Genomic DNA, 26,645 nt, shown 5'->3' on the forward strand with positions numbered 1-26,645 from the left:
AGGTATCAGGGTTCACCCGTACCTAGACGACTGGCTCATCAGAGCAGACTCTGCAACAGAGAGCTTACAAGCTACAGCCACAGTGGTCTCAGTACTGCAATCTCTAGGCTGGGTCGTCAATATGGCCAAAAGTCACCTGTCCCCTTCACAATCTCTAGAGTTTTTGGGGGCCAGGTTCGACACAGTCTCGGGCTATGTGTTCCTACCCGAGCTAAGGCGGTGCAAGCTTGAGAATCAGGTCCGTCTGCTCCTGAGGATGCCCCGCCCGCGAGCTTGGGACATTGTCCAGCTGCTGGGATCGATGACTGCCACGATGGAAGTGGTACCCTGGGCGAGAGCGCACCTGAGACCTCTGCAGTATTCCCTACTCCGGAGATGGTCTCCTATTTCTCAGGATTACCAATGCAGACTTACTTGGCTCCCTGCGGCCCGACTCAGCATGGAGTGGTGGCTCTCGGACAGCATGCTGCGGCGAGGAATGCCGCTGACGCTCCCCGTTTGGTGCCTGGTGGTAACAGATGCCAGCCTGAAGGGCTGGGGCGCACACTGCAAGGGGAAGCATGCCCAGGGTCTATGGACACCCGAGGAGTCGGAGTGGTCCATCAACCGCCTAGAGTTGAAAGCGGTGTTTCAGGCGCTTCTGGCCTTTCAAGTGACCCTGGAAGGATTGGCTGTCAGAGTGATGTCGGACAACACGACAACGGTGGCCTATATAAATCGACAAGGCGGAACAAGGTGCAGAGCACTAGCCGCGCAGGCCGAACTGATTTGCCACTGGGCCGAGCTGCATCTTCAGTGTCTGTCGGCAGCTCATATTGCAGGTCAGAGCAATGTGCAGGCCGATTATCTGAGCAGGCATCAGATCGATCCAGCAGAATGGAATCTGGCAGACGAAGTTTTCCTGCAGATCTGTGCCAAATGGGGCAAGCCCGTGATGGATCTAATGGCGACAAGTGCCAATACCAGAGTTATGCAGATTGAGAATATGCTTCGATTTCTGCACGGAAATTGAGACGCCATGTATAGAATCTAAAGAAAAAGTGCTATAATTACTTTTTTTTTTTTTAATTTATGCTTTTCAACAAATTACATTCATATTTATATAAATGCAGGATTAGAGATATTATTACAAACAGAGATAAATCTCTCCATTATTAGGATTAATAAACAGGAAACAAAAACATATACATATTGACCACCATAATTTGGAGGAGCAAGATATAAGAAAACAAAACCTTAAGGAAAAACAAGGAAAAAATATATATTTCCTTCTTACAATCACTCAGAGAGATGAGCATTAGACGTCCACTGGATGGTACAACCAGCATGCCATTGGGGCCATTCAGGGCTGAACAATTCCCTTTTCCTTAGCGATTATAAATTCAGCCATTTTGGGGGGGGGGGGGTCAAGAAAAACATAAGTAACATTACTAATTATTACCAGGCATCTACATGGATACTTCAAGATGTAAGTCCCTCCTAAGGCGAGGGTCCTTGGTTTAAGAGCCAAAAACTCTCGCCTTCTCCGTTGCGTATCTCTATTAAGATCTGGGTAAATCTGAATTTTATCCCCCCCAAAATTGGCTTGCATATTCTTGAAATAAAAGCGGAATATATTATTCCTGTCAACTTCAAAAGCAAAAGTAACTAATAAAGTCAATCTTTGTGTAATTGTCTCAAGAGAGTCTTCTAGAAAAGCTGTTACATTCAATTCAGGTAAACGTTCTGGTTTAGAAGATTTCCCAAATATATATTGAGTCTTAACGACAGGAGAGAAACTTTCTTTAGGAATTTTCAAGATTTCTTCAAAATATTTCTTAAGCATATCTATAGGTGGTATTAAAGGTGCTTTAGGAAAATTGAGAAATCTCAGGTTGTTCTTCCTGGTCTGATTATCAAGATACTCAACTCTTTTTACCAGAGTCTCTTTATCTTTAATTATTAAACTCGTAAGATTTTGTAGAGATTTCAAATACCCGTCCAAAGTTTCAATATTCTCCTTATTTTTTTGAGCTTGAGAAGCTGTCAGGACTTGCATAGATTTAACTGATGATAAATCTTCTCTTAAAATATCAATTACCTGGATCAGGTTCTTGTTCATGCTCTGCATGACGTCCCAGAGATTCTCTAAGGTTATCACTGCTGGTTTAACTACTCCCCGAACTTCTCCGGATACGTCCCTCGAAGCCTTAGGAGAGATGGGGTTTCCCCCATCCTTCACGATGGAAGTCACTTCTAGAGGCACACTTGCAGCGGGACCTCCTGACATAGCTTGGGAGCTAGGCACTTCGGTCCGCTCTTCTAGCTGTTCTCCGACTGCAAAAGAAGTTCCGGGTCGAGGAGGGGCAGTGAATGAAGGCGAACTTATGCTGTAGTTCGACGAAGAAACATCGAGACTGACCATTGTGGGCGCCTGCAACTCCAGTCTCTGAATTCCACAGTTCTCAAGCGTCTGCTGGCGGGGAGTGGAATTAACAGGACCAGAGGAGGTTGGTTTCGCCGCTTTCTCCTTTCTTTTCCCCATGATGTTATCGGGTAGAAAGTTCACTTCATCGCCGACTTTAGCAGAGATCGGGAGCTCAGAGATCCACTTCCTGTCTGATCGCCATCTTGTTCCTTGATACTTTTAATGTATCATTCACTGGGTTTTTCTAGATTTGTTTGATAATTTTATATTTTGTATTTATTTTTTTAAGGCATAGGTTTTGCTTTTAGGGATTGATAAATCTCTACTGTATGATATATCTGTAATTTGTTTTTACACAGCTATTTATGCTGAATGGAAAAGGTTTTTTTTAATAGGATAGAGGGTTATGGGGTTCACAAGCTATCAATGTACAATAATTTTTTTTTGTATTATATATTTACTAGTAAAAAAAGGCCCGTTTCTGACACAAATGAAACGGGCGCTTGCAAGGTTTTCCATGGAGTGTGTATGTTTGAGAGAGTGTATGTGAGAGTGACTGTGTGTGTGAGAGAGAGTGAATTTGCGAGTGTGTGTGAGAGAGAGAGAGTGCCCCCTCTCTGGTGTCAGGCCCCCCCTCCCTCTCTCTGGTGTCAGGCCCCCCCTCTCTCTCTGGTGTCTGAGCGTTACTGTGCAGGACGCTGAGCTCTGGCTGTGCTTCAAGGAACTGATCAATCCTATTTAATAGAATGCACCTCCAACATTCTGAAGCCGAGAAACCTCGTGTGGTTGGTCACTTCTGCTTGTGACGAACCCGGAAGTACATGATGTCAATTCAGGAGATGGATACAGAGAGCAGGAATGCCTCAGCCATGCACAGAATGTTGGAGGTGCGTTTTATTATATAGGATATTTTTATTTGTAATCTGCTTTGAAGTATTTTACTTCAAAAAGTGGAACAAAGATTTGATATTAAATTATATTTAAATGCATTATTTATTTTTTTTTTGTTACATTTGTACCCCGCGCTTTCCCACTCATGGCAGGCTCAATGCGGCGGGCAATGGAGGGTTAAGTGACTTGCCCAGAGTCACAAGGAGCTGCCTGTGCTGGGAATTGAACTCAGTTCCTCAGTTCCCCAGGACCAAAGTCCATCACCCTAACCACTAGGCCACTCCTCCACTTTATGATTGTGTTACTTGTTGTACCCCATCTTGGGTAAAACTGTGTTTTGGAAACTAGGATAAAATTGATTTACAACCTGTTAAGGGGCCTTTTTACCCAATGGCGATAAAAGGTGGCCCGTGGTGGCATCAGCACATAGGATTTTATATATATATATAAAAAAAGGCATTTTTTTAAAAAGTCCAATAAATTGCTATGCGGTAATTTAAAAAATTGCAGCACATTTACTGCCCGATTACCACCGGGCACCCTCTCCACAGTGCTAGAAAATACATAGGTATTTTCTAGTGCCAAAAATGATGCGCAGCAAAACCGGAACTGCCGCCAGGCTCCTGGGTGAGCCTGACGGTAGGGCTAATTTGTTGCATGCCAAGCTGGCGGTAGCCCTCCTGCCCTTTTGGTAAAAGGGCCCTTAAGAAATAATACTGAAAAATACTTAATGTATTTAATCTTGACTAGAATTGTGCAGATAAAAAGAAAACACATGGATCATTTTACTAAGCTGCAATAAGTGCTAGCTCGTGTTTACCGCAACTTAAAAGGGCTTACTGTGGAATATACTCGGGCATCCTGTGGTGAGTTCCTAATCTGCATGTGCAAACCACACACTAAATATTTTTAATTTTTCCTGGATGGGGCATGTCTGTGGTGGAGAATGGGTGTTTCTGTGCTAATTAGCACAGCTACATTACTGCAGGTTAACTGCTTAGTGCAGGATTAATGCATGAGCCCTTGCCGCCTTCAATAGGTATCGATAAGTGCTCACATGCAATTTTTTTAAAATGACTACACACTAAGGGCAACATCAGCACATGGCTGTTAATAGGGAAAATGGAAAATTAGTCATTTTCTGGTTGAGGTAAAATGGCCGTAGCTTGCAGGAAAAAGCCACTTTTTACTGCAGCTTAGTAAAAGGACCCCACAATTTGCTGTATTGAACTCTGCATGACAATAAAATATTGTGCATTTTGGTAATTTTTTTCATTCCAGGATATTAAAGCAGTATTTCCAAACCTTTTCAAGCCCAAGACTCACTTCCCCCGATATTCATAAGTACATAAGTATTGCCACACTGGGACAGACCAAAGGTCCATCAAGCCAGCATCTGTTTCCAACAGTGGCCAATCCAGGTCACAAATACCTAGAAAGATTCCAAAAAGCTCAATCCATTTTATGCTGCTTATCCCAGAAATAAGCAGTGGATTTCCCCAAGTCAATCTAACAATGGTCTATGGACTTTTCCTTTAGGAAACCGTCCAGACCCTTTTTAAACCCCGCTAAGCTAACCGCCGTTACCACATTCTCTGGCAACGAATTCAAGAGTTTAATTACTTGTTGAGTGAAGAAATATTTTCTCTGATTCGTATTAAATTTACTACTTTGTAGCTTCATCGCATGCCCCCTAGACCTAGTATTTTTGTAAAGAGTAAACAAACGATTCACGTCTACCTTTCCACTCCACTCCACTCATTATTTTATAGACCTCTATCATATCTCCCCTCAGCCGTCTCTTCTCCAAGCTGAAGAGCCCTAGATGCTTCAGCCTTTCCTCATAGGGAAGTCGTCCCATCCCCTCTATCATATTCATCGCCCTTCTGTGTACCTTTTCTAATCCCACTATATGTTTTTTGAGATGCGGTGACTAGAATTGAAAACAATATTCGAAGTTCGGCAGGTAGGCACAATATTCAGCTGGCAGCTGGCAGCAGGCAGCGCTTTTATTGTCCGTCGCCAGCATTAAGCCTGGATATTCAGTGCTGTTTCTGGTGACTGGCATTCAATATCTGGTTTCATTTTGAGCATAGCAACTTTACCGGTTAAGCTGATATTCAGCACTAACCAGTTAAGTGCCTAGTGGTTAAAGATGTGCCTGCTATTTTATGTTGCCTATTTTAACTGTTAAACACAGCCAGTTTGGTGCTGAGTAGTGGCTAGCTGCTAACTACGGATATTCAGCAAGAGATAACCGGTTATCTTCCCGCTGAATATCCGTGATTGGGCGCTAAGGGGGAGATTCTATATATTGCGCCTAAAAAATTCACCAGAAAATATTGCCGACTAAGTGCATTCTAGATTTAGGCGTAGTATATAGAATATTCTTAGTCAATATCTCAGCGCCTAAAACTACGCACTTGCATTTACATTAATGAAGGCGTGGTGTAAATCTCAGTGTGTAGATTTAGGCACACAGGGCCATATTGTATAACTATGTGCATAAATTTCTGGATGCCCACAAATCACCCATTTCTCCAGCCATAACCACGGCCCTTTTTGCCTGAGAGCATTTTAAGTTAGGTGCACTATGTTACAGAACATGCTTAACGAGTTGTACATGTAAATTCTAAGTATTTCCAATTAGTGCTCATTATTGCTTGTTAAGTGCTATTATCAACGTTAATTAGCTTGTTAAGCCAATTAAATTGCGCATGTTGTTATAGGATATTCTTGGATTTTGGCGCGGATCTCTAGGCGCGCTATATAGAATCTGGGGTAAGCCACTATATAGTGGCCAGGAGCTGTTACTGGTAAGTTAAATAGTTTTGAATATCAGCCAGACTGATTTTAGCAAAAATGTTACTCCTGGGGGGAGAGCTACGCAAGAAAAATTAAAATTCTGCACAATTGTTTTGATCAACTCTGTACACTGTATTTTAATGTTTTTGCAAACACTTTGCATGCCTTATTTGTAATTTTTTTTTTACTCTGAATTTTCCCATCAGAAGGCCTGAAGCCTTCCAATCCTATGCCTGACATCATCCAAATTTCTCTCTCCTTAGGCTGAACCCTTTTCAGCGCTCTCTGTCCTCTTCCTTATGCTTAATCTCCCTTCCTCTCAGCAGGTTCAACTCTCAGCTTTCTCTCTCTACCTTCTATTTCTTTCCCCTTACCCTCCCCACTTTCTGCTTTCTTTCCCTTTCTGTTCCCCTGTTCTCTATCCTCACTGTCTAGCAAGAACCTCAGCCCTTCTTGCCCCTCCCCCCAGTTCTTCAACTCCTAGCAATGCCTCCAGTATTCTTTCCACAAGCTCTTTGTCTCTCCCTTTCTTCTCCATCCTCTCTCTCAGGGGCCAGTGCAGAAAGCCTTGTGGTACAGCTGCAGCTCTATCTTGAAATTAATGATGATAAAATAACGTGGCATGCTGTAAAGCAGTGAGCATGCAAATTACTGCCATGTTAAAATCATGGCAGTAGACCACAGCTTATTTCTAAATGTTACCCTTCCTGCTAGTTTGTGAGTAGTGAGCAGTAATTGGCTCACATGCTGATAGGAAGGGTGACATTTTTTAAAAAATAGTATCAGAATTTGCATCCCCCCTTCTTCTTTGAAATTAACCTTCACCTGGTGGTCTAGTGCAGCGTTTCCCAAACATTTTGCCCACATGGATCATCAAATTGGCTGGTAAACTCTTTGTGAACCAGGGAGGTGGAAACAAAAAACAGCAGATTTTGGGTCCTCCCCCCCCCCCCCCCCCCCGGGCTGTTTCAGCTTAAAAAATAAAATACCTGTGGTGCTGGGGTCCCAAGCCCTACCAGTTGAAGACACCCCCCCTGATTGTTCCGAAAATGCTACTTTTCACCTCTGCAGTGTGCGGCATCCCTGAGTTGCCAACATCTACACATACTTAGGGTCAAGGTGGATTACACAATATAAATAGGCATGCCTACAATATAAATACTCAAATTTAAAGTATTAAAATTGCATTTTCTTCAACCCATGCTCTTAAGAAAGCCTGAAATTAAACTGAACCCCCAAGAAGCCAGTCTCTGCATACAATGCAACACTGGAGAAAGAGAAAACAGTGACACATGGACCCTGTATTGGGCGAAATATAAAGATAGCAGGTGTAAAGTTTCTAAAACTGACATACTCCAATCGCATTATAATTAACAAATAAATATAAAGCAAAAAATGGAAAATTGGGTGATTGCTTTTTATTGGACTAATGTAATACTTTTTTCAATTAGCTTCAGAGCCCAAAATATCTTACTCAGATCAGGACAGTATGCTCTCTGACCTGTGAAAGGAGGTTTTGACCTCTGAAAGCTAATAAAAAAAAAATCTGTTAAGTTAGTCCAATAAAAAGGTATCACCTTATTTTCCATTTTTTGTTTTATTTTTATTTTTTGAATAGGATAATATGGCTACTACACTGCTTTATCTAAATTTAAAATAAAATTCTTTTTTTCTACCTTTTGTTGTCTGGCCTTTCTATTTGTGTTGTTCCCAGTCTCTGCTTTCTGCTTTACTCTAACTTCTCTTAAGTTTCTTGTCAGGGTTTCATGTCCATTTGTCATTTTTCTCTCTCCTCTTGTCTTTTTCACCTCCACTACATTCATCTCCAATGTTGTTTTGTTCCCTTCAGAATTCTTTTATTAATTTTTCCCTCTCTTCATTCATTCTTACTGTCTTTCACTAACTCTGTCCTCTCCCCCCTTCCATCCAGCATGTTCCCCTCTCCCCCTTCCATCCAATATGTGCCTCCTCCCTTTCTCCCTTCCATCCAGCATCTCCCCTCTCTCTTCTCCTTGCATCCAGCATCCCCCTGTATCTCCTCCCCTTCCATCAGCATTTCCTCCTCTCTCATCCTCCCTCATTCCAGTATCTCCCCCTATCTCCTCCCTCTTCCATCTGCATCTCCCCCCTTATCTCCTCCCCTTCCATCAGCATCTCCTCTTCCCTCTCATCCTTCCTTCCATCCATCATCTCCCCCTCTCCTCCCTTCCATCAATCATCGCCCCCTCTCCTCCCGTCCATCAATCACCTCCCCTCTCCTCTCTTCCATCAATAATCCCCCCCCCTGTCTCCTCCCTTCCATCTAGCATACCCCTCTATCTCCTCCCATCCAGCATCTCCCCCTCTCTCTCCTCCCTTCCATCCAATATCTCCCTTTCTCTCTCTTTCCTTCCTTCTATCCAGCATCTCTCCCTCTCTTTCTCTCCTCCCTGCCATCTGGCATCTCTCCATCTATCTCCTCCCCTTCTATCAGCATCTCCTTCTCTCTCTCCTCTTCCTTCCATAAGCTCCTCTCTCCTCCTTTCCATCATCTCCCCCTCTTCCATCCAGCAACTCCGCCTCTCTCATCCTCCCTGCCATCCAGATCTCCCCCTCTATCTCTTCCCCGTCCATGATCATCTCATCCTTTCTCTTTCCTTCCTCCCTTTCATCCAGAATATCCCCCTCTCTCTTTTTCTCCCTTCCATCCAGCATATCCTCCTCTCTCTCTTCCCTTTTATCCAGCATCTTGCTTCTATCTCCTCCCCTTCCATCAGCATCTCCTCCTTTTATCCTCTTTTCCATCCAGCATCTCCCCCTTTATCTCTCTTCCCTTCCATACAGCGTCTCCCCCCCTCTCTCCTCCCATCCCACCATTTCCCCCTCTCTCTCCTCCCATCTAGCATCTCCCCCCCTCTCCCCCTCTCTCTCTCTCCTCCCATCCAGCATCTCCCCCCTCTCTCTCTCCTCCCATCCAGCATCTCCCCCTCTTTCTCTCTCCTCCCATCAGCATCTCTTCTCTCCGCTTTCTCCTCCCATCCCAGCATCTTTCCCCTCCCTCTCTCCTCCCATCCAGCATCTTTCCCTCCATCTTTCCTCCCATCCAGCATCTCCCCCTCTCTTCCCCTTCCATCCAGCATCTCTCCTCTCTGTTTCTCCTCTTCCATCCAGCATATCTCTCTCTTTTTCTTCTTCCATCTAGCATCTCTCCTGCTTTCTCCCCCTTCAATCCACCATCTCCCCCTCTCTCCCCCCTTCCATTCAGCATTTCCCTCTCTCACTCTCCCCCTTCCATCCAGCATCTTCCTCTCTCACCCCCCTTCCATCCAGCATCTTCCTCTCTCACTCTCCCCCTTCCATCCAGCAGCTTCCTCTCTCACTCTCCCCCTTCCATCCAGCATCTCTATCCCTCTCCCCCTTTCCGTCTCTTTGTCTCTACCTCTATCCAGCATCTTCCCTATTTCCCCTCCCCTTTCCATCTTTGCCTCTCCCCCTTCCATCCAGCATTTTTCCTCTCTCTCTCTTTCCCTCCCTCCCCCTTTCCATCCAGTATCTCCGTTTTCTCTGTCCCCTTCTATCATCATCTTTTTCTCTCCGCCCTCCAGCCATACATACACTCTTTCTCCCCTCCTTTCCAAACAGTGTGTTTCTCTCCTCTCCTTCCCACCACACTCCCCCAAAACCCCAGTGGCTGCTGCTTTCCAGAACCAGCCATGGAGCATGTAGGAGAAGCCGTTAAACAATGGTTAATTCAAAAGTCATGCTCACAAAGGGGCAGTGGATATACTGAATATTCTCTCCTACCAAATATGGTATATTGTAAATGTCTCTCACTATTATTTGAATTTAGGGATTGGTTCTTTGTATTGTTGGTCTTTGGAAGCAACAACAATAGCAGTGGGAGCAGGAGGGCAGTGGAGAAGGTGCACTGGTAAAACAGTTTTGTGGCATGGTGATTGGGAAATGCTAGTTTAGTAGCCCCCTCCCCATTCCGTGATGATGTGAACCCTTCCACCCACAGTTCAAAACATTTCCCTAGTAGTCTAGTGGCTCCCCTCCCCCAAAGTTTCAAACATTTTCCCTGGTAGTTTATTGACTCCTACCCAACCTTCCATTCCTTGAGAAAAAAAATAAATCCCTATTGTCTAGTGGCACACTCCTACCCCAACCCCTTCCTCAGGCCCTCCCTAGCCCACCCTCCGTACCTTAACATGGGAGGCAGGAGTGAGACACCCACTTGCGCCTGCATCCCGTGCCACCATCTTGAAAAATGGCACCCTGTCTCACGTGATGCATCCAGGGGCTACATTGCACTGGATCTGTCTGCTCAATGTCAGTGTTAATTTGAGCCATGTGGCCATACAATGGCCCTTACTGTTCAAATTAGCAGAAAGGTCCAGGGCAGCAGAGAAGGAGACCTGGTCTGATGAGTAGCCACTTTCCTTCTCCTCGCTGTGCATTGATAACTGTGTGAAGTAGGAATAGCAGGAGGTAGAGATTCTAGTGAGTGATTTTTTTTTTGACAGGGGTGAAGGAGAGAGAGAAAGAGATCTTTTAGGTTGGTTACCTTGCCCTTCACCCTGCAGATAATCCTGCTCTCTCCACTTCCTTTTCCCTTGGACTGCTTGACATTCCCTACCATCCAGTTCTCACATCCATACAGACTCCTCCCTCTATCATTTCCCCTGTGATTCTTGAGCTGAGCATATCTTCCCATTTCCAGCTTCAGCTCCCCCCAACATGCAGGAGAAAACTGAAAGCTGTGCATTGCAGACAGCCCAGTTATTTACCTTGACTGCCAGAGCTCCTCCACTGCTTCTGTCAGTACTCACAATGAATTATGTCACTGCTTGCTTTCCCCTTCTCACTGGTGATAAGGTACAAATCAAGGTAAGGTATACACAAAAAAGTGCCACATTTCTTGGGCATACTGGATGGACCGTGCAGGTCTTTTTCTGCCGTCATCTACTATGTTACTATTAAGACTCAAGGATGGGGATCAGGAGGGGGAGAGGAAAAGGTGCTATGTGGAATGTATTCTCAGCACCAAGCAGGACTTGATAGCTGTGTCCTGCTTGTTGCCTTTTAATTTCCACACCTTGAAGCTCACAATGCTTACACTTCCAAAGCAGGTGTGTATGTAATCTACATGTCTGCTCTTGTATTTTATAAAATATATGTCTGCACTGCAACTCTGTTCTTATGGTGCTTCTGGAAACATCGACACATGGCATGTTGTCATGTTACTGCATGTACTTATACATATATATATAATACGCATGTAAAACTGCTTTTACACCCATAAAAACCTTTATGCAATCACACCCTTTAATGGATTTTGATCTGTATTTTTTAGACAATAGAATGTGTAAAGTGTGCAAAGGTGTGAAGACTTTAGCAAGGCACTGTATCACATTGCATTTCACTAATCATTTTCATGTCAAAGAAACAAATTTGAGCTAATTCAAGATGCCTTAAAATGAAGAATTATTGTACTGTTTTTGTAGGGACTATTGTTGCTTCTGCATAAGAACTTTGATGTCTGTATGTTTTATGGGAAGGATTTATTTATCTTAATGTAAAAGACCGAGGGCCCTGTTTACTAAGGTGCACTAGTGTTTTTAGCTCACGCTAACACTAGAGACACCCATAGGAATATATGGGTGTCTCCAGCATTAGCGCGCATTAAAATTGCTAGCTCGCCTACAGCGCAGCTTAGTAAACAGAGCTCTGAATTTCTTCAAAACAGTCCAACATGTTATATAGGAATGTGTAGTACTTTCCACAGGGGGTATAGAAAACAGTGTGTTTTATCCTCAGAGCTTCAACATTGTTAGCAATCATGTAAAAGTTGAACCCAAGCCTCTTTTTTAAAATATGCACTGGCTAGGACAGTGGTTGGTTGAGGTTTGATCTTAGAAGCACATGTGCTTGCCAAAGCTTTAAATCTCTCTTAAAGTTATTGATAAATCTTTCTTACTTTATCAGAGATGTGTGTCCAATATGCAAGTGGACAGCAGAGAGCTAGATCGTAGAAAAACACTACAAACTCCGAATACTACCAAATCTGTAGGAGAGAATGATGAATTTGAAAAACAGAGAACTGCAGCTATTGCGGAAGTAGCAAAAAGTAAAGAGGTAAATTGTATTTTGTTATATGAATTATTTTGCATTTAATCCAAATGTATATTTTATTTTTTCTTAATATTCCAAATCAGATGACTTGTAACTGTCAACAGGTCAGAGGAAGAAACATCATCTTCTGTCCACTGTTGAGGATTCCTCTTTTTTTCCACAAGCCCTAAGCAGCATTGTGTTAACAACAGTGACATAGCCAGAAGCCAATTTCTGGGTGAGCCCCTGTGTGGAATGGGTAGGCATGTGCATTTCTTCTCTGCCCCTGCCCCCTCTTCCTTCCCTTCCCCTGCCAAACAAAACAAATTAATACCTTGGCTGGTGGGGAACCCCAAGCCTTTTCAGCTGAAGACATCCTGACTGCTGGAACATTGTGACGGTCAGTGGCTGCATTCTCAGCCACTGATGTCAGTACCCCACATATGCCTGGTTTTTGCCATGAACTGAGCATGCTTGAGATGCTGGCATTGGTGGCTGGGAGGGCAGCTGTTGTGGTGAAAGATGTCTTAAGCCTGGAGGGGCTTGGTGGGCTATGCCAGCTACAGTGATCATGCACGCCACCTTCAAATAAACTTGAGCTGAAAGAGAACAGGCTCAGGTCAGCTCAGCCCCACCCATAATTATGCCTCCTGGTTTACAATAAATCTTAGGTAGACTTTAGTAATGGTAAGTGTTACCTCTGTGAGCCTAGACACGATGGAAGGTTACCCCTATGGCTGGGGTGTATCAGTGATGGTTGTTAGTTATATTTTCAGCTTTACTTTCTTGAAACTTGGGTGTGTCACCTATACTGTGTCTTTGACATTCATTGCCACAGCCCAGTACCACACTGAATTTTGATTCTTTGCTGTCTCAGAAGTCATACAGGCCTGGGCCAGGCCTGTTCATATCTGGGAGAGCATCAGAGAGTACTACTAAACGTGGTGATGTTAAATCAGCTGAAACCTATTATTGTCCCATTATGTTATCAGGGGCTCCTATTTTGTTGAGGGTACCATAGTTTTGATGGTAAAGAGGCATATTTTCAAAGCACTTAGCCTCCCAAAGTTCCATAGAAACCTATGGAACTTAGCCTCCCAAAGTGCTTTGAAAATATGCCTCATAGTAAACTGAGTTCCGTTCAAAACCATACATTGAAAATCCACTACAGTTTATTTTTGTCTGAATAAGGATGGCAATCCCAGTACCATATACAAATTCCAAAGTAGGTTGGACATTCTGCCTGTTGGTTCATGGCAGTAATTAATCGCATGATAAAAGGTATGTTATCCCCTCCTCCTCCTCCTCCCCCCCCCCCCCCCCCCCCCCCCCCCCCCACTGCAGCTGCTTGTGATTCTGGAGAAGTCACTTAACTCTCCCATCACCTAGTCCAAGAAACCACAGTAGAAGGGGAAAAAAACATACCTTTAACTACTAATCGAAATGCAGCCCTAAAGAAATTAAATAATAAAAAGTAATGAAAAAATAAATACATAACACACATTGAGATATGACAAATTAAAGAATCTAAAACAGTATGCAAAGTAGCTAAACAGTCTTAGTTTTCACAGCCTACTTCAGAAAAGCAAACCTACCCCCCCCCCCCCCCACATAAACAAGCAGTTCTTATTACTCATGACAAATTGTTTGCCTTGTGTAGAAATATAGCCAAAGAAAAACTGTGATTATTATTCTTACAGAAATGAACTCATTTATAAAACTTTCAGTTCAAATGTAATGCTTAAGAAAAAAGGTTGTTCTTGTAGTTTTGCTCTCCCTTTTCATCTTATGCTCAGTTTTGCTCTCCCTTTTCATCTTATGCTCATGCTTATGTCTACCTGGTAACATTTATTTGGTGTTCAGACTCATGAGAACTAGATTAGAAGAAGACCAAGGCACATGATTAAGTACTAATTTTACAACTTTTTAGAAACTGTGATATTTTTAAAAGTTGGGCAGCTTTATAAAGAATAATAATTCTTTTATACTACTGTAAGAGAATGTTTTAGGTAAGACTGCTGTACAAATGGATAAATAACTGTGACTATGATTGATCTTAAATTAAGTCCCCTCCATCATGCAACTGCTACTGGACAAATGACTGTATTACTTCAGAATTTTTCTGTTCCATTTTAATATAAAAGTAAATGGGCTTTCACTGCGGCTGCTGCGACGGAGGTAAACCAAAGATTTAAACCCCCCCCCCCCCCCCCCAGAGTGGCGGGAGATGAGGTAAGCATGGCTTGTGGCGCCCTCCTGCCATGCTTACCTCACTTACTGCCGGGTTGCGCTGCCCCTAGGAGCCAGCTTGCCTGCCAGAACAACTGGCTCGCATGCCAGAAAATTAAACCTAAGACTGCTTAATTTCCCGAAATCTCCGATTATATCAGCTCTCGATATGTTAAAGAAATACTTCAATGAAATTCTGGCTATTCCAAAAGAAGCATATCCTCCAATCACCCGGGCTCAATATATTACAGGAAAAGGAACTTCAACACAACAGCAACAGGGATTGAATCTAACTGAATTTCTTGAAAGTTCCCTTGAAGTAATTACTGAGCGCACCACTCTTTTGGTTTCATTTGTGTTTGAATCTGATAGATATAACATCTTCCGTTTATACTTTAAACATATGAAGGCATTATTCCTTGGTTCCAGAATACAAATGTTTCCAGACTTAAACAGAGAGACTTTGAAACGAAGGCGTGAGTTTTTGGGTTTAAAGCAGAGGACTCTTACTTTGAAAGGAACATTCCTATTGAAATTTCCCTGCAGATGCTTTCTTTCTCTTAACTCTGTTAACTATATGTTTACCGATCCAAAGAAAATGCAAAGTTTTATTGCCTTTAAAGAGGAAGAGAATCGTTCTAATCAGAACAATCCTGTAGGCTAATGCTGTTAAATTCAATTGTGGGCTTAGTAGTTCCCCTGCTCTTATGTTTATAGTATTTCTTATTTTGAATTTTTGCATTGTGTTTTGCCTCACTTAAATAGTGGACTAAATAAATGAAAGTATTTACCTAGAGGAGGTTATACCTCCTAGATTTATATCCCTTTTTCAGTTTTTTGTAAAATTCAGTTACTGCTTTTGCAGTCATGTTATGTGATTGTAAAATTAGAAAATTATAAATAAAGAATTAAAAAAAAAAAAAAAAGAACAACTGGCTCGCAAGAGCTTTAAAAATTTAACAGCCGGCTCTTGCGAGCCGGTGCGAGCCGGCTCCAGCACACCACTGATCATTCCCCACACCTTTGCCAGCTTTGCTTAGTTTGCTTGACCAGCAGAGTGCTCCTTTTTTATTTTTCCAGAAAGATTATCTAAAATAGGAGTTGGTAGATCTAGGCTCTCTAAGGAATGTGTCTGCAGTTTTATTATTCTAATTGGATTTCCAAGACTTCATAATACTGATTTGATATTTAGCTAATAGAGCTTTAAAAGGGAAGATAAATACTGTAAAATTTCAATTTCTTTCAGTACCCAGACTGCTTTGCTTCATTTTATTTGTTTGTACAGTATAGAATTGCTCTGGAAGTTTACAGGTTATGTTTCCTCGTATACATTTTTAAAGTTTTTATGATTTGCTCCAGAGTAACCCATAAACATGAAACTTACACACTTGTTTTGCTGTTTAATTTGTAGCCCGGACATAGTGCAACACTAATGGTTAGATGCTGGTTTATTTTATGTTTTTGTTTGTTTATTGTTGACTTATTATACCTCAAACTGACTAAGTAGGACAAAGCAGTTTACAAACTAAAGTATAAAAAGAAAGGAACTACAAATCGATAGAATAGTAAAAAGCACACAATCATACCAATACAAGAGGACAAACTAGTTTTAGGGTACATGACCAGAACAACCAAAACACAACCTGATGCACAAGCTACAGGCCTTGTGGAAAAGCCAGGATTTAACTGCCAGCTTAGAGTGTTTTAAAGATAATTCTTCTCTATAAGGCCAGAGCCATATAATAAAATGCAGAATGCCTACTACTCTCTAACTGGGCCACTCGAGGTCTGGGTAGGACCATATGATGATGATTTATAGATCTAAATACCTGGGTCGGTGTCTACGGAATGGTGAGACAGGAGACATAAGTAGGAACATCCTTTTGAAAGACCCTAAAAGCTAATAGTAAAGCCTTAAACTTTACTCTGTATTCGACAGGAAGCCAGTGGTGTTGCTTTAGAACAGATGTAACATGGATTTTGTTACGTAAATTATAGGGGAGACGAATAGCTGTGTGTTGAACCATTTGCAGTTTTTAAAGAACTAACATAGTGGTTCCCAAATAGACAATATTACAGTAGTCAGTCCCCATGATAACCAGAGATAGAATAAATTAATGAAATGTCTTGTGATCAAAGAGAGAACGGTTGGACCTTAATTGTCACAGAATGAAAAAGCTAGATTTACAAACTGAAGAGCTATTCAGAGCAAATGAGAGCTAGGAATCGAAAATAATACCAAGATAATGGAAACTTTGAACAGGGGTTGTAGTAGTACCTAATATTAGTCAGAACTTGGACAGTCATGGTAACCGTAGAGCCAACAGACAACAGTTTTGTCTCGGTTCAGAATAAGACACTGATCAGTGAGCCATTTTGCTATAGAAAGTAACCACATAATGATTTAATATCTGGGTAATCTATCAGTATGATGAAGGAGCAAAATGTCATCTGCATAAAAGTGAAGAGAGATCCCTGATTCTTGAATGAGTGTTGCAAAAAGGGACAGAAAAAGATTCAGTAATATTTTGGACAAAATGGAACCCTATGGGACACTGCAATTAAGTGGTTTACTTACAGACTGTCCAGAAGAGCTATGAACTTTGAAAGTTCGATCAGATAAAAAAGAGTGAAATCAGTTTAACCCTATACCCAGTGGTGTGCTGGAAATTTTTTTATAACAGGCTCTCTCTCTGGGCATAGCCAACCTTGCAATTTTTTTTGGGGGGGGGGGGCTGGGCTGGGGTAGGGTGGCAACAAATTCCTCTCTCCTCCCTCCCTCCCTCATGCTGGCACGCTAGGCATACCTTTGCTGGCAGAGGTGCCGAACCCCACCAGCCAAATAAATGGACTACTGCCACTCCCTGCTGGTTGTTTCTGGCTCTGAGCAGCATGCTAAGAATTCTAATGCATACTTGCTCGAGAAGTCCTGGTATGCTACTGAGAGCTAGAAATAAGCAGCCAGCAAAGGTAAAGAAGTTAAGAGATGCTAAGGATGGCCCATCTCAAAGCTGGAGATTTACCACCGCTATTTTGGAGATTGATGGCCAATGAGTGAGGTTTTTTCTTTTGGGCATCCATACTCTTATTGCAAAAGTAAACAACAACTTCTACAGAGTACATCCAAAATCTTCCAAAATTCTAGACAGCAGATGTACAGATCAGCAGGACCCAAAGCAGTACAAAACAAGTAAAGACAGAAACACAGTTTATACGTAATTATTCAACCATTCATAGGATTCACCTTTGGGTTTAAAAAGCAAAACCATGTGCATGTAAGGACTTGGTAAACGAATGAAAACAAAGTTTAAAGAAAATTCCCTTAATATGTAATTATTGGTAGCAATAATGAAACAATGATAGAATATTAACTTATGGCCTCTTTTACAAAGCTGAACTACCAATTCTCGATGTGGCAAATGAGAGGAAGCCCATTCAGTTCCTATGGGCTTTCTCTCATTTGCCGCACAGCTTTGTAAAAGAAGCCCATAGCGAACAGCCTGAGCCAACAAATTTATTTTCCATTGAACATAATTAACTTTGTATGAATTTGGAGACCAATAGTATGCTGAACTAGACAAAATTGGCACATTTAGACTGACTCTGGACAGAACTTCTGCATGAAGGAAGCCTTTCCCTCATTATTCGATAACTGTCTGTGAAATAGTAGTAATAAAAATAGGCAACTGCATGTTTATAATATACCATTGCATTCCATAGAACAAAAGGAGCAAGGTTTCCACATGCCGTCTTTTTCTTTTGATGTAGGCACAGGAAAAAAAAAAAGATGTTAAATGCTTCCAGGTTTCAACCTAATTTATTTTTTTTAAATTGTACTTATAAATAATGTCTGATTGTTAATCACCTGATTCTCGTAACATGTCTGTTTTGGTGGCCCTTTATGAGGTGAAAACACCTCTGCACAAATATTGGTAGTCCCTATAACCAGCCCCTCCAAATGACACAATGATTTAAAATTTAGAATTACTACTCTAAATGATGAAACCAATACTTCCTCTGTGTACTTCCGTATGCTGCAGAAGCCGGCATGTTTAGATATATAAGGGAAATAAAAAATGCTACCAGCAGTAAAGAGCGACAACGTAGATAGAGCAGCTCATATGTCTTCTGTTTTTAGTCTAACCTCCCTGTGCTCCCTCACCTCCCTTGGCCAGCCCCCGGCCCCATGCTTCCTGCTTCTAACCCGCAACCTGGCCCGCTCCACTTTTCAAACCTACTGCTCCTTCCCGCAGCAGTCCTGAGCACTAAAAAGAAAGAGCTGCTGGTACAGAGCTGCTGAAAGACCCACAGCCAGGCTCTGCCAAAACCTCTCCCACAGCAGCAAGAAGTGTGTCACAGTAGAAGGTTCCGGGCCGACAGAGCCTGGCTGTGGGTCTTTCAGCATGGGGCTCTGTACTGGCAGCTCTTTTTCTTTCTAGGCTTCAGAACTGCTGCGGGAAGTTGCCACGGGTTTGAAGAGGGGGAGGAAGGGAAACAGGTCATGGGAGGTGGGGGAGCCAGAAGAGACAAAACAGAAATGGAATATATGCCTGGGTACGTGGGGAAGGGGAAAATGAAGGAGGCACCCCCAAACTACACACATGCTACCAACAATAATGAACCACAACGTGGATAGAGCAGCTCACCCACACCTCCTTGTCTCTTCTGCCGCGATTAATCCTTTTTAAGCAGTGCTGGCATACATCAGCAAGAGCAGATTGCTTCACCCAATCTCAGGGTCCTTCCTTCAGCCTGTTCCATCCCCGAGGGCAGCAAGAAGGCTTCTAGGATTGGCTAAAGCAGCCTGTTCCTGTTGATGAGTGCCAGTACTGTTTTAAAATAATTAATTGTGGCTCTGGCAGAACAAGAAGAGGTAAGTGGGGGAGGAGAGAAGAACAAAGAGAGCGAGTGCAGAGAGGAGGGTGGGGGAGAGAAGATGCCTAAGCCACAGGGGACACCAACTCCAGGAGTTTACTGTGATCAAATTTTGGGAGCCGGTTGTTAACCATACCTGATAGACCAAGATTCTGAAGATGAGTCAGTTGGAGAGATTAGTTGAAGGCCGCAGATAAGTCAAGGGAAATTGCTAAGGTTATTCGATCCTTGTTAAGATGGGAATGGACCTTACTGATGATGGCTGTGCTATATTACAACCTAAAGCCAGATTGGCGGGGATGTAGAACTAGAACTTTTTCCGTGAATTGGGAGAGTTGGGTAAATACCGTTTTTTCAATCACCTTTGATAAATAGCATAGATTGGACACTGGATGGTTATTATGGGGAGGGAGGGATCTAATATTGGCTTCTTTAGAATAGGTCTCACAATGGCAGTCTACCATCGTGATGGAACAAGGCCTAAGGTAAGACTATAATTGAAGAAGGACAGTAGAAGGAAAGGAGGCCAAGATTTGACAATTTGATCCATGCAGAAGGGATTAGGTTCTAAACCACAGTTGGTAACTCTCATAGAGGTAAGTTACCCAGGGAAGTTAATGATTGTAACTAAAAAGAGGGACCAATTGGATGAACCTAAAATATTTACAGTTATTTTCCACCTTACAGTTAAATGCTAACTGTAGGGTACAGCAGCACATAAACAGCAGCCTAAAAACTAATAAAACAATTGTTTTTGCATGCAGCACTAGCAGAACAAATACAACTTCTGTAAATTTATCGCATCATGTCTTCAGTAATTTGATAGCAAGTGGTTTGGTATTTATGAAGTGGTTGTAAGATGATGATATTTTTACCTTGTTGGTAGACCAAGACATTTGGAGGAGGTGGTAATGCTGGAAGCAATCTAAATACAAGTGCTGGGGGAAACCGGAGCAGAGAAGTGTTCCAAAAAGAGAAGATAATCAAACCTGAAGGGAAATCAGAAGGGGTATATCGTGAACTGGTAAGGCTCTGCAGCTGAATAAATAAATATTCATAGCTCAACTTGTACACCTGGTGAGCTGAGCAGTATGTTTCCTTTTTCTATCCCAGAGCTTTCCTGTTTTGTTTTTATGAGGCATCTTTGGTGAAAAAAAACCCTCTTATAATTATAACTTGGATAAAGAAAATGAGACTTGGGTATTATATGAATTAAAAGTTGAAGCCAGCCTGTTGGCCTTAGAGCAGCATGCTCTGAAGCAGGGATGGGCAACCATGGTCGTCAAGAGTCACAATCCAATCTTGTTTTCAAGATTTCCATAATGATTATTCATGAAATCTATTTGCATACAATGGAAGCAGTACATACAAATCAATTTCTCTCATATTCATTGTGTAAATCTTTAAAACCCAACTGGGTTGTGGCCCTTGAGGACCATGGTTGCCCATCCCTGCTTCAGAGCATGCTGCTCTAAGGCCAACAGGCTGGCTTCAACTTTTGATTCATATAATACCCAAGTCTCATTTTCTTTATCTAAGTTATAATTATAAGAGGTTTATTCTTATTGACTCCACTGGGAGACTAGGACTGTTCTCTTAAGCAGAGGAATTCGATCATAGCTTAACATCAACATGCAATCGTATGGCACAAAGAGACTGTAAAGATAGATAGTTTGTACGTGCTACCTATGTAGTACAATTCACAAAACTGGCTTGATCTCTGTTCTCATTTGTTTTTCTTTGCACATAACATCACTTCCAGAATTGAGATACATTGTTGCCCCTACCACCTCTTGTGGGAGTCTGATCTATACTATCATCACCTTTTTCTTAAGCTAAAAACTAGTGAAGGAACAATAATGCCAAGGAGCTATGCATAATAGCTTGCTGTTTCTTGGACTTGTTTTATCAGTATTCCACTGTGTTCAAATGAAATAAGCACTTCTAGAGCTGGAATGGAAAATGAGTTAGGATGTCATTAAAGTATAAATACCAACACACCTATGCTTTACACATATCTGTTAGTTGGCAAATCACAGACAGGGGTCTCTCTCAGTCAATCACAGCGCATTTCGCTGTTTGTGATTGGCTGAGAGAGACCCCTGTCTTTGATTGGCTGAGAGGGACTTGAAGGAGCATAATCAAAAGGGAGGGACATCCAAGTAAGTGGAGCTATGGCCAAGTGGTTAGAGCACTGGTCTTGTAATCCAGAGGTGGCCAGTTCAAATCCCACTGGTACTTCTGAAAAAGTTGAGCAAAAATAGTTTTGATTTAGGACATCCCTGACGAGCACTTGGATTTTTTTTTTTTTGTTGGGGCTCCTTTTTGAAGTTTGATTGTGGAAAAAAAGGGACCAAGTAAAGCCGGCGAAATGCTCGTCAAGCCTGGCTTTTATTTTTCCATTATCGGGCGAAGCCGGCCATCGCGTGAGCACGCCCCCGTCCCACCTTCACTACCCTACCGACACGCCTCCTTGAAATTTTGCCGGCTCCGCGACGGAAAGCATTTGAAGCCAGCCAAAATCGGCTTTCGATTATACCGATTTGGCCGGATTCAGTAGATCGCCGGCCATCTTCCAATTTGTGTCGGAAGATGGCCGGCGATCACTTTCGAAAATGAGCTGGATAATGTACTTTCAATTCATTGATGAATTTTGGCTTGCAGAATAATATGTGACCCACTGAGTGAAGTTACCAAAAGTGGGGTATGTGACTTATTTATACCTCAAGGTAGAGGGATATCAATTTCATAAGAATGCAAAATTTCAGTGTAGGTTTTTAATTAGGTTTTTAAAAAATGAGAGCTGTTTATCAAGAAAGTATATTTTTTAGAAAAACACGTTTTGTATAGACTGTGATCAAATTTCAGAAATGAATTTTACCCCTCCAAACTTTTGTAGCTTTTATTTCTGTTATTTGTACATTTTCGCTCAGCGGTCACACATGTTGGTAAAAAGCATATTTAGATCTTTGGAGCTTGAATCAATTTCTCCTCTGTAACTTGTATTTTTGTTGTTTATGCTTTACTGTAATAGGATTTATATTTATTTATTTATTTATGTATTTATTTATTTATTTATTTATTTATTTATTTGTTTGTTTATAGCATTTATATCCCACAATTTCCCACCCACGGGCAGGCTCAATGTGGCTTACAACAATTTGGAATCCTTTACTCATTTACTCTAGACCTAGTTTGTATGTCAATTAGTAAACACTATAGCAAATGTAGGGGCCCTTTTAGTAAAGCTTAGCATGCCCTAAATGCTTGTGCACCCTTATTTTATACCTATGGCCCATGTGGCACTTAATGCATGCTAACATCTGCTAAGCTTTAGTAAAAGGGCCCCATATTGTTTTATATCTGTAAGTTTTCTACTTGACGACTGAGAGTTGTATATTTTACTGGTTAGGAAACTGTTTAACTACAAGTGAATGAACTTCAAAACTGTGATAATAGCCTGTTATGGCATCATGACATGTTACTGGAGGTGTAATATTCTGAACTTTACTAAAGGAATTGACATTACTGAGTGCCAGAAAATAATTCTGACAAAACTCTTTAGACACGTGTAACATCTTACTGAAAGGAAAGTAGTTTGCAGAGTTGGAGCAATAATACGATATGGTAAGGTCATCTTATTTGGCTTTGATTTGAATGGTTTCTATCCTCTAAGCAGCGATATTTAAGCAGTAATCTGTTTATCATTGCAACAGCTTATTGGTTTTTGGGCATATATTTCACCTTTCCATGCTGAAGCCACAATATAAGTGTAAATGTTACTATATTTGGACTTGCCTTCATGGTCCATGATAAAGGTATTCCTTTACAGTTAGTATTTATGCATAATCTTTTCATGGTAAAATGAATATTTTTACATAAAAATGACTCGTTTTGTTTCCAAACATTTTTATGATTTACAGTTAAAGTGTCAACTAGATAGCTTAAATATAAATATGTTTACATGATGCTGTTGAAAATGTTTGACCAATTTATTATATGTTTAATGGAGCAATCTCAATAGCTCTCATTCTAGGTCACAATAACTCTCACCTTGTAACTCCCCTTTTCTTAACATCCTCAACAGACCAGTCGAGAATGACTGGGTTGTGCCATGAATCAGTAAATGGATACAGACACTAATCATTTGCAAGCTCTGTCCAAACTCACCAGTTTTTCCTGTCTCCAGCAGATGGTAAAGGACATATTCAGACTACACCTCACAAACTGCAAAAAAAAGTGATCTGCAAAATTGTCCACTCCTCAGACTTCACTTACCTAGAAACTGTCAGGTTCTCAAGGATAAGTCTGGAATCGTGAGCCCTTGGGCTGCTGACGGGGAGCAGCAGCAGCAGGCAAAAACCCACCAACTAGGACTGGACAGGATACAGGAACTAGCTTGACTGGACAATACTTCACCTGCGCTTGACCGCCGTTCCCTAGGGGTTGAGCCCCTAGGTGCAGGCAGCCGACAGGACTTACTGGACGGAGTGGATCAAGACAAACTTGACTAGACAGGGTACAGGAAACAGGGTCTCAAACAGGCAGGGAACAAACACAAGCTGGTCTAGAACAGGGTTCAAGGTACAGGGTCTCAAACAGGCAGGAAACAAACACAAGCCTGGCTAGAACAGGGTTCAAGGGACAGGGTCTCAAGCAGGCAGGAAACAAATACAAGCTTGGCTAGAATAGGGTTCAAGGGATAGAGTCATAAACAGGCAGGAAACAAACACAAGCTTGGCTAGAACAGGGTTCAAGGTACAGGGTCTCAAACAGGCAGGAAGCAAAAACAAGGTTCTCAACCAGAAGGGAAAGGAAGCCAAAAGCAGACAAGGAAGGAGCAATCAGGACTGGATTCAAGACAGGATTCAGGAGACTCAAACAGGCAAGGAATACAGACTAGGGACACTAACTAAGAACAAGGCTAAGCAAAACAAGGCAGAAGTGCACTAAGCACAAACACCAACCTGGACTTTTGGCGTTGCAAAGGCCAAGCAGAAAGTTTCCAGGTGGCTAATAAGGCAGCTAAGGTTGAAGCTAGCTGCCAAACTTCCAAGCAAGACTGGAGGGCTACAATATCTGGACCGGACCGAAAAGAGAGTCTGGAAAGTCTATGGCAGCCACCGGTTCTGGCCACCAGAGGGCGAGAGGAGCACAAGCCAAGAAAATAGTCACAATCATGACAGAAACCAAATGGTGGAACTCCTTACCACCCAAAATAAGAAATATAAAGGAATATACTGGATTCCGCAAAATCTTCAAATCATTCCTAGTCAAACATACCATCACAAAGAACAACAATATATCAAAACAACTAATTATTACTTGAATTGGTTATTATTCTATTGTACCATTAACCTTCTGTTTGCTTCATGTACAATTTCTCATTCATAATAGATTTTCTAAATGTTTAACATCCATAGGTATCTCAGTATGTTTATGATACTGTATTGTAAAATTGGATTCTTACAATAAATTACTTTCTTATGCGTTATTTTCTCTTATGCATCTTATACTGTTTATTGTAAGCCACATTGAACTCAAACTTGTTTGGGATAATGTGGGATATAAATGTCACAAATAAATAATAAATTCTGCCGGATTCTACATATAGCGTGTAGCGTTCTGTGCAGAAATCCAAGTGTATTCTATAACATCGTGTGTAACTTAATTGACTGAAGAAGCCAATCAACATTTTTAACAGCACTTAACCAACAATAATGAGCACTAATTGGCAATAATTAGAATGTACATGCGTAACTCGCTAAGCGTATTCTGTAATGCAGAACACCTAAATTCTCATACACAGAGTCAAAAAGGGGCGTGGTTATAGGCAGAGAAATAGGTGTGTCATGGACTTCTCAAAATTTACATGCACTGTTGTAGAATATACTCCTCTGCACCTAAATGTATGCGCTGGTATTTACGCCTTGTTTCCCTTGGTGTAAATGGATGCATGTAGTTTTAAGAGCTGGGATATCAACTAAGCACGTTCTATATACCAGACCTAAATCTAGGCACTGCTTATAGAATATGCTTAGGTGAAAATTTATTCCGCAATGATTTTTAAGATGCCATATATGGAATCTAGTCCATTTTGTAGATGGTTTGGTCTAGTGTGGTTTGAAACTGGGCTTGTTGAAGAACTAGTGACCAGTTGAGCAAGGAGGAAGGGCAGGAGTCCAGGATTTAAAAAAAAAAAGCCACAAGGGGAGATACTTGGAGGAGTCAGAGTCTCTTGCTGTCTCCCCTCTTCCCCTGGTATGGTCAGTAGGCCTTTTGGTCACTGCTCCCACCCTCCTCCCTTTCTTCCTTCCTCTCTCATTGAACAAAACAAAAAAATGGGGAAAGAGGGACAAGTCCAGTGGAGTATAGAACTGCACTCTTTAACAGAAGGAGAAAAGTGATTTGCTGGGAATGGTATGTTTACTGATGTTGTAGGGGAGGGGGGTCACTTTAAGTCTGGCATCTTAAGGCAACTTGAGCAGAAGCTGGAAAACAGAGAGGCCAGTATATATCAGGAGCAGCACAGAAGAGCTTGCCTGGGTAGCATTGTGTTTTTTCAGAGGTAATTGAGCAGTGCATGGAGCTCCTTGTAGATCGTGCCAAATACTGTTCCTCCTGCAGCAACCTCTGGAGAAACTAGAATCAGTGCTGCTCTGCCCATGGTGGGACAGTGGAGTGTTCTGACCATGTGGGAACCCAGTGAGAGGCAGAATGAAGGATTCAGAGTGCACCATAGCCCTAGAAGGGACCTCTGTTTGAGATCTATTGTTGACTATGTGTCGTGTTCTCGAGGACCTTGGCATTCTGTCAGGCTTCTTCCCCGGGAACCCTGGGTACGTGAGTCCTTGGACCACGGCCGAGGAGCGGCAGTGGCAGGCAAGATCACCTTCAGAGCAGAGAAGAGACAAGGCTGGACTGGAACCCCGGACTGGAGTCCTGCACTGGAACACTCGGGACTGGAATGCACCGGACCGGAACACACTGGCGTAGGCTTCACCTACACTTAGCTGCCTTTCCCCGAGGGTTGAGCCCTCAGGTTTGAGCAGCCGGTAGGGCTTACAGGAAAACCAGAACTGGAACCAGCAACAGGAACAACCGGAGTCAGGATCCAGCGGTGCTCCAGGTACCTAGGCTAAAGCAAGGCAGCAAGGCAGACAGGCAGGGAAGAGGACACAGGAGCTACATACAAGCTAAGCTCAAGAGAATGGGAATGACAGCTACGTTTGCCAGAGGAAGGGTTAGACTGGAGCTACAGTAGCTAACAGATAGAAAGGAGAGAAATGGCTGCAGCATCAACCGCTGACTAACCTCAGACAGGGGGCAGCACCACTGCACAGGG

At 42.2% G+C, this 26,645-nt stretch overlaps 1 protein-coding gene across 2 annotated transcripts in view; it reads left to right on the forward strand.

The window, feature by feature from the left end:
- TDRD3 (tudor domain containing 3) overlaps positions 1-26,645 on the forward strand; it is a 459,135-nt gene that overhangs the window by 276,993 nt on the left and 155,497 nt on the right. For both annotated transcript variants that reach the window (XM_030200566.1, XM_030200565.1), the window contains exons 7-8: positions 12,071-12,220; positions 20,187-20,324. In XM_030200566.1, the coding sequence (XP_030056426.1) occupies positions 12,071-12,220; positions 20,187-20,324 (288 nt within the window). The remainder of the gene's footprint in view (positions 1-12,070; positions 12,221-20,186; positions 20,325-26,645) is intronic.

Source organism: Microcaecilia unicolor, chromosome 4 (assembly GCF_901765095.1).
Source record: "Microcaecilia unicolor chromosome 4, aMicUni1.1, whole genome shotgun sequence".
In the NCBI taxonomy this organism is placed as follows: domain Eukaryota; kingdom Metazoa; phylum Chordata; class Amphibia; order Gymnophiona; family Siphonopidae; genus Microcaecilia; species Microcaecilia unicolor.